The sequence below is a fragment of the Rhinopithecus bieti genome, unplaced genomic scaffold (assembly GCF_001698545.2).
Source record: "Rhinopithecus bieti isolate Rb0 unplaced genomic scaffold, ASM169854v2 scaffold_56975, whole genome shotgun sequence".
In the NCBI taxonomy this organism is placed as follows: Eukaryota; Metazoa; Chordata; class Mammalia; order Primates; family Cercopithecidae; genus Rhinopithecus; species Rhinopithecus bieti.
In genome coordinates, this window is record NW_016823127.1 from 1,127,172 (window position 1) to 1,136,041 (window position 8,870).

At 53.9% G+C, this 8,870-nt stretch overlaps 1 protein-coding gene across 1 annotated transcript in view; it reads left to right on the forward strand.

The window, feature by feature from the left end:
* SOX10 (SRY-box transcription factor 10) overlaps nucleotides 1-4,007 on the forward strand; it is a 12,624-nt gene extending 8,617 nt beyond the window's left edge. The window contains exon 4 of the mRNA XM_017861294.1: nucleotides 2,101-4,007. Coding sequence (XP_017716783.1) covers nucleotides 2,101-2,804 — 704 coding nt within the window. The 3' untranslated portion in view covers nucleotides 2,805-4,007. The remainder of the gene's footprint in view (nucleotides 1-2,100) is intronic.
* The last annotated feature ends 4,863 nt before the right edge of the window (nucleotides 4,008-8,870 follow it).

Genomic DNA, 8,870 nt, shown 5'->3' on the forward strand with positions numbered 1-8,870 from the left:
TTTTTTTTTTTGAGATGGAGTCTTGCTCTGTTGCCCAGGCTGCAGTGCAGTGGTGCCATCTCGGCTCACTGCAACCTCTGCCTCCTGGGTTTAAGTGACTCTCGTGCCTCAGCCTCCTGAGTAGCTGGGATTTCAGGTACATGCCACCACACCTGGCTAATTATTATATTTTTAGTAGAGACAGGTTTTCACCGTGTTGGCCAGGCTGGTCTTGAATTCCTGAACTCAGGCTCCCAGAGTGCTGGGATTACAGGCGTGAGCCACCATGCCCAGCCTCCTATCTCTTAAAAAAATAATAATAATTATTATATATATATATATAGAGAGAGAGAGACAGAGAGAGAGAAACAAGTATACAAGAAGCCTGTGTGAGATCCAGGGGTGGCACGGCCGTCCATCCCATCCAGCCAGGTCTCCAAGAACACCCTGCTGCCCACCAGACTCTTGTCAAGGAAGGCGTCCAGAAAGAGGCAATGGCTGGGCTGCTTGGTACAACCTCTATTTTACTGATAAGGAAACTGGTTAAGAGAAGACTGGGGATTTGTCCAGACACAGAACCAGGATTCAAAAACCTAGGCAGGTCTCTTGAAGAACAGAGCCCTTGGCCAATGCAGGACTCGGCGCTGCCTCTGGTCTGAGGAAGGAGGCACAGGCCTGTCCTTGGGGAGCTCTTAGTCTCTTACGACCATGGACGTGTTCTGTCTCCAATGGGATGCCAGGCAGTCATCCCTCCCACACACATGTACATACTCTTCACCTTCAAAGATTCAGGGACACACACACATACACATCAGGAGACACTGGACCACATACAGAGCAACCACCTCCGAAAGAAACTGTGGACACAGACTTTTCCTCGCTCTTCAAGGCCCCACCCCACTCAGATACCCTTCCCCAATGAGACCTTCCCCAAATCCCTGGGGCAGCGAGTAGACTCCTCCTCTGGTCTCCCAAGTCCTTGCATATTGTCATCACAGCAGTTCCAACTCTGGGTGCATGTGGATCTATGGATCTATGACTGTATGAGCTTTGGGAACAGGGATCCATTTTATTTACATTTGTATCCCCAGCACCTGGCACAGTACCTGGCGTTTTGTAATGCTCCCTAAGAGTTTGCCGAATTAATATGTGAATAGGAAAGTGAACAGACAAAGGAACAAGGACCAGCTTTCTAAATGCCCTCCCACGGAGGAAGGCAGCTCAGGGAATGACAGGGCAACACAGACCAGCGTGTGATGGGGCTGAGGGCCCAGAGAAAAAGTCTGTGTCCTCAGACCCTCAGCCCAGTGAGCTGGGCAGCAGGGCGGGCTTAGGAGGAGGGAAGGGTTGGACACAACATGAAGCCAGGGCAGGGAGCACGTCCAGGCAACCAGCAAAGGTGAAACAGAGCACTCAGGAGCCTGGGTGAGCGAGGCCCAGCAAGGAGGGCAGTCAGCATGGGTGTGGAAGCAGAGCTGGCAGAGCACAAAGGCCGGCCCAGACCACTTGGGCAGCAGAGAAGCTGATGAGAGGAAGAACTTTCCACAGGAAAGGTTTTTCAGAATGAGGCAGGCCTCCCCAGGTGGGTGACAGGGGAGGAGGCAGGATTCATCCCTAAGATTTGAGAATTCCATAAACAACTGGAGACCAATCTAAGACACCAGTATTTAAACAAATGCCGCCAGGTGCAGTGGCTCACGCTGATAATCCCAGCACTTTGGGAGGCCGAGGCGGGTAGATCACCTGAGGTCAGGAGTTCAAGACAACCCTGGCCAACATGGCGAAACCCCGTCTCTACTAAAAATACACAAATTAGCTGGGCATTGTGATGGGCACTTGTAATCCGAGCTACTGAGGAGGCTGAGGCAGGAGAATCGTTTGAACCCGGGAGGCAGAGGTTGCAGTGAGCCGAGACGGCGCCACTGCACTCCAGCCTGGGCGACAAGAGCGAAACTCTGTCTCAAAACAAAGAAAGCCGACTCATGCTGCCAAAATGTGAAACTTACAAGGTTTTCCCAGAGGCACCCGCTGCCTGAAGGTGAACCATTGAAGTTCACGTGCGCCCACCTGCCTCTAACCTGTTTCCCCCTTTCGCTCTCTCTCTGTCTCCCTTCCACCCAGGCCAGAGCCATGGCCCACCCACCCCTCCAACCACCCCAAAGACAGAGCTGCAGTCGGGCAAGGCAGACCCGAAGCGGGACGGGCGCTCCATGGGGGAGGGCGGGAAGCCTCACATCGATTTCGGCAACGTGGACATCGGTGAGATCAGCCACGAGGTAATGTCCAACATGGAGACCTTTGATGTGGCTGAGTTGGACCAGTACCTGCCGCCCAATGGGCACCCAGGCCACGTGGGCAGCTACTCAGCAGCTGGCTATGGGCTGGGCAGCGCCCTGGCTGTGGCCAGTGGACACTCTGCCTGGATCTCCAAGCCACCAGGCGTGGCTCTGCCCACGGTCTCGCCACCTGGTGTGGATGCCAAAGCCCAGGTGAAGACAGAGACCGCGGGGCCCCAGGGGCCCCCACACTACACCGACCAGCCATCCACCTCACAGATCGCCTACACCTCCCTCAGCCTGCCCCACTATGGCTCAGCCTTCCCCTCCATCTCCCGCCCCCAGTTTGACTACTCTGACCATCAGCCCTCAGGACCCTATTACGGCCATTCAAGCCAGGCCTCTGGCCTCTACTCGGCCTTCTCCTATATGGGGCCCTCGCAGCGGCCCCTCTACACGGCCATCTCTGACCCCAGCCCCTCAGGGCCCCAGTCCCACAGCCCCACACACTGGGAGCAGCCAGTATATACGACGCTGTCCCGACCCTAAAGGGGGCCCTGTTGCCACCACCCCCCCGCCCAGCCCCTGCCCCCAGCCTGTGTGCCCTGTTCCTCGCCCACGTCAGGCCTGGCGGTGGCAGTGGAGGAGGCTGAGGAGGCTGAAGAGGCTGACGGGTCGGGGGGCTTTCTGTCTGGCTCACTGCCCTGATGACCCACCCGCCCCATCCAGGCTCCAGCAGCAAAGCCCCAGGCGAACAGGCTGGACAGAGGAGAAGGAGGTTGACTGTTGCTCCCACACTGAAAAATGAGGGGCTGCACCTTCCCCCAGGAATGACCCTCTATCCCAGGACCTGAGAAGGACCTGCTCACCCTCCTCGGGGAGGGGAAGCACCAGGGCTGGTGGCATCGGAGGCCTTACCACTCCTACGACTCCTGTTTCCTCTCTCAGAGAGTGAGGGTCTGACATGCCCATGCCACCTGTGCCCCAGTGCCTAAGGGCTAGGCCACCCAGGGACTGTGTCCGGAGCTGGCCGTGTCTCCCACTCAGGGGCTGAGAGTAGCTTTGAGGAGCCTCATGGGGAGTGGGGGGGTTCGAGGGACTTAGTGGAGTTCTCATCCCTTCAATGTCCCCTCCCCGTCCGAAGGCAGGAAGGAGTTGGCACAGAGGCCCCCAGATCCAATTCTGTGCCAATAACCTCATTCTTTGTCTAATCGAGAAAGAGCCCCCAGTCCTCCTCCACTACAACCTCTGTGACCTTGAGGCGCATCCCAGGTGAGGAGGCAGGGGCTCCAGGAAAGGAATCAGAGACAATTCACAGAGCCTTCCTCCCTGGGCTCCTTGCCAGCTCCCTCTTCCCTTACTAGGCTCTACGTCCCCTGCTCTGTCAGCCCCACTCCCTGGGCTTCCCAGAGAGTGACAGCTGCTCAGGCCTGAACCCTTGTCTCCAGGAGACACAGGGCCCAGCACCCAGGTTGCTGGCAGCAGGCTGAAGACACTAGAATCCTGACCTGTACATTCTGCCCTTGCCTCTTGCCCCTTGCCTCCCAGTGGTATTTGAATAAAGTATGTAGCTATATCTGCCCCCCATTTTCCTGTTCTGCAGCCCCCCCAAATCCACATGTAACTCATTACTGTCTCCTGTTATTTATCTCAGTAGTCCCCTCTCCTAGCCACTCTAGCCCCTATTAACTCTGCATTAAGCATTCCACATAATAAAATTAAAGGTTCCGGTTACCTGCTTGGTGAGCCTGACCTGGCCTGTCTCTTCATCTCTTATCCCTGTACTGGTGCTTCCTCAAACGCTTTCTGGAAGTAGCTAGGAGTAGAATGCAAAGGACAGATCATCAAAGGTCTCTCTCTCCCACCTCCTTCCCTCTTTCCCCACCCCCTTCTCCTTCCCCTCCTCTCTTTCCCCTCTCCTCTCTCTCTCTCTCCCCACTCCCCTCTCCTCTCTCTCTCTCTCCCTGCTAAGAAAGTGGGAACTGGCATCCCAGTGGGGTCCGTCTGAGCTCAAGGACTGAAGCCTCAGATGGGAGCTTCTCCCCAGCCGGCTGTGCCCCACACTGCAGGGGGGCCACTCGCTCTTAACTGGCTCAGCTGGAACTCACTGCCTTGCAAGCAGCCCCTCTGCTCACCCAGCACCCAGCAGAGGGGAGCTGGCAAAGAATTCAAGAGACAGGTATCTGAAGAGGAGAAGGTGGGTTGAGTGTGACACCGTGCTGCCTGCAGTTAGAGGCCTGTCCTTCAGGATGTGTGGATAGGCCCTGCGTTGCTGCATACCCCTACTTGCCACCTCCCCCAGCACACACACAGCAGCCCATACCAGGATCTAGCCAACCTTCACAGCAGCTGCCCGTGTCCAAGTCTAGACCAAGGATGTCAGACAGTCTACTCCTTAAGCACCTACTCCCTAAGAGCTCTGTCCTCAGCAGAAGTCCAAACTGCACTCAGAGGCCAGGACCACTCCACCTCACAAGCACACAACTCCAAGGATAGGGGAAATCTCTTTGCCATCTTGCTCCACTGATGAACAGCTCCGATGGTTAGAAGTTCTTTCTCATACCCAGCTTCTAACAGCTTATATACAGCTGCCATTTACTAAGTGCTCCACCAAAGGTCTTACGTCATTCAGGCCAGTGAAGGGGTAGGTCCAACTGTTATCTCAATTTTCCAGATGGGGAAACTGAAGTTTGAGAGGTAGATGCTAAGCAGTGCTGGCGCCAGAATCTGAACCCAGCTCTGACTCCAAGGCTTGCACTTTTAACCATCATCCCCTCTACCTGCCTGTGGTTTGCAGACCCTACTTCTGCTTTGTATCTGGAGCAATGCATCTTCCAGGATGCTCCAGACTGGGCATCCTCAGCTCCCATCCTTCCATCTGTGGTCTCCAGCCCCTAGTCAGGACCGGGGCAGAGGCAGGGCACCAAGGACTAGCCCAGTCTTCAGGGTGACCAAAATCCCTCCATCTGGGAGCTGCACTGTGGAAGCTCTTCAGGCAACCTCCCCAAAACTGCTGGTTCCCATGAAGCTGGATGGTAACCGAAACCCCGATCTTTTAGACAATATCCATTGCAAAGTCATATCCAAATTGTATGTATGTCGATTTTTTGTTTTAGATAAAAGCAGGACTTTACACTGATCTTTAACAGATCTCACCTTGTTGGGTCTGACCCATTTCCCCACCTGTATTAAACCTTTTAGAACTTAGCTCTCCTTTAGAGCTTTATGTATCTGCAAACTTGAATAGCCTCATTCAAGTCACTAATAAAGGTCGAAATGAAGCGGGACACCTGCGTACAGCACTAAATGCCTCTCTCCACCATCAGTTCTATTACCTCCACTCTTTTTTTTTTTTTTTTTTTTTTTTTTTTTTTTTTTAAGATGGAGTTTTGCTCTGTTGCCAGGCTGGAGTGCAATGGTGCAATCCTGGCTCACTGCAACCTGTCTCCTGGGTTCAAGTGATTCCCCTGCCTCAGCCTTCCAAGTAGCTGGGACTACAGGTGCCCACCACCACACCTGGCTAATTTTTTGTATTTTTTAGTAGAGACGGGGTTTCACCACGTTGGCCAGGATGGCCTCAATCTCCTGACCTCATGATTCACCCGCCTCAGCCTCCCAAAGTGTTGGGATTACAGGCGTGAGCCACCACACCTGGCCTATTATCGCCACTATTAATCGCCCACCACCTTTATTTTTGTTTTGTTGAGATGGAGTCCTCACTGCTGTTACCGACATGGCTGGAGTGGCAGTGGCGGCGATTCCTGGCTCACTGCAAGCTCCGCCTCACCACGGTTCACACCATTACTCTGCATCAGTCTGCCCCCCCTCAGTAGCGGACGTATCTACAGGTGCCCACGCACCACACGCTGGCTATTATTTGTACATTTTTAGTAGAGACGCGAGTATTCACACTATGTGACAGCCAGGAATGGTATCAAGTATCATGACCGCCAAGAAACTGAATACTTGCTCAGTGATCCACTACCGCACACACAGGCATCCAAAGTGACAAGTTAAACAGGTTGAGCCCACACAAACGCGCAGCTAGTCTCTATCTACAGTCTTAAGGAGGACTGTCTAATCCCGATTCTAAAATGTATAACACATGCACCATGAAGAACACGCTTCTCTGTCACAGTGGCATGGAGACCTTGCGCCAATGCCGCTTGCAAATCAGATTCTACTGATCTGCGATGGCATCTCCAGCCCATACTAGACCTCTATTCTGGTATCACAGTAAAGCATAGAAGAATAAAAAAACTATATTTGCATATTACGCAGTCTGGTAGGACACCCTCGCAAGTGTCCCCGGCCCTTGATCTCTTTTTTATTATATAAGTCCACGTTTAACATGGAAGTGATCCTATCTCTAGGCAGAATTATTTTTTTTTTTTTTTTGAGACAGGTCATCCAGTCTGGAGTGCAATGGCGCGATCTCGGCTCACTGCAAGTTCCACCTCCCAGGTTCACGCCATTCTCCCGCCTCAGCCTCCTGAGCAGCTGGGACTACAGACACCCGCCACCATGCCCAGCTAATTTTTTTGCATTTTTAGGAGACAGGGTTTCACTGGTGTTAGCCAGGATGGTCTCGATCTCCTGACCTTGTGATCTGCCCGCCTCAGCCTCCCAAAGTGCTGAGATTACAGGCGTGAGCCACTGCGCCTGGCCAACCTATTCTAGAATTTTGTCACAGATCAATCAGTACTAACCTTATGTGTTTATAATTTTTAGAACCCACCCTTTCCTCTTCATTGAAAGGCAGGACTTTTGTCCATTTGCGGTCTGTTCACTACTCCTGCTCGCAGTGGGATGAGGGATATGGAGCTGGCATGGTGGGGAGCAAGGGGCATATCCAGAAGATGACACTATCACCTCCAAGACCCCACATCTCATGAGATTGAGTGGGAAATCACTGAGGATGTGGAAGCAGGGGAAATGACCCCAGAGAAGTCAGAAGACCTGGGTTGTGCACATCCCTTGGACCAAAGGTTCCAAGGGTACGCAGGCCTCAGGAAGGTAGGAGCTCTGCTTGTTAAAAAAGAGTCAGGTGTTTCTGGAAATGACTCAAGAGACTATGCCCAAACCCTAAGAAAACAGAACCAGTAGTGGTGACCGGTGACATTTTATTCAAGAGAAGTCAAAATCCAGGCCCAGCCAGCTGAATAGCAGGGGACTCCCCAAAAGAGGAGAATGGGAAGAGGAAGATGGAGGAAAAACACTCATTCTGTCCCATTTCCCTTGCACCCACCCTATCCCCTAAGGGTTAACCCCCCACTCCCCTCCTCCCCAGCCCAAACCCCATCTCCCTTTAATCACATCTGATACTGAGCAGCCCAGCAGGGAACAAAGAGACCATTTAGAGAAATGGGGCCGAGAAAGTGACCCCCGCACTCTGGGGCGGCTGCCTGGATGCCAGCACAAAGGCGGCATTTCAGAGCTGAAATTTCAGCACCCAACTTGATTAAAGGATTCCACAGGCTTGGAGGAGGATGGATGGGGGTGTGAAGTCCCCTGCTCCCTGAATTAACCCTTCTCCAGGGCAGCAGACACCCCTCCCACCAGTGCAGATGCTCACCATTCACTCCCCACACCCCATCCTGGGACCAGGCTGCACCCAGGCCAGGAGGCCCTGCCTCCTGCAGAGGTTAGGGAAGCCCAGCTCCTCCTCTTGGAAGGAGAGCTGGCAGTGGAATGGAGGTCAAGGCTGGCATATTCAGGAAGCCAGTTTTCCCTCTATTCCTGTTCATGTCAATATACACCCTCCCCCTGACCCCCTAGGAGGGAGGAGCCAGTGTGACTGGTCTTACCTCAGGTTGGGTAAGCAGGATGGAGAAAGGAAGAGGACCCATTAGAACCTCAGGCAGAGGAAGCGGGAGCTCCAGCTCTGACTTAATGTAACACCTGGAACCCAGAAGCACCACCACCCCAGTACCATCCCTGCAAGGTCTCAGAGGATCACCAGCCCCAAACAGGAAGGAAAGGATATCTTATAGGGGCTGGGAAGATGGCATGGGTGTGACACACCAAAGAGGTGGGCCACAGAGGACAGCGTGTGGGCAGAGTCCTGAGGAGGAGTGGGGACAGAGGCGTGGGGGCAGGAGTAGGCAGGTGCTCGGTCCTTGCTCCAGCCACTGACTTGCCCAGCAGGGCTCTGCCTGGGGACAGTGGGAGATCAGCACACCCCCACGCTTCCTGCTGGGGCACTGCTCCTGAAAGGGGATCCGAGCCCACGATAAGAGGCTCGAAGCAGGTCCTTAGGAAACAATGGGTGGCTTGATGAGACCTGCTCTGTGATACTCCTGAGAAGGGAGAAGCCCCTGCAGCCAGTCCCCACTGGAAAGGAAATTGGGGGTTTCCGTGGCAACCAGCTCCCTGGGCACAAAGACTCGTCTGTCTGCTCGGAAGGCAGCTGAGGTGTCTCCCCTGCAGCAGCCTTTGCTCTGGGGAACAGGGAGATGGAGGGAAGGATGTGGGGGATCCAAAGGGGCTAAGGGCCTCTGGTGCTTCTTAAGGAGCTGACAGTCACAGGGCCACTGGAATAGGTGTATGCTCCAGGTAGCATGGCGGTAATAGGGAAGCAAAAGGTGGTGACATCGCAGATAAGCAGAGGGGAAG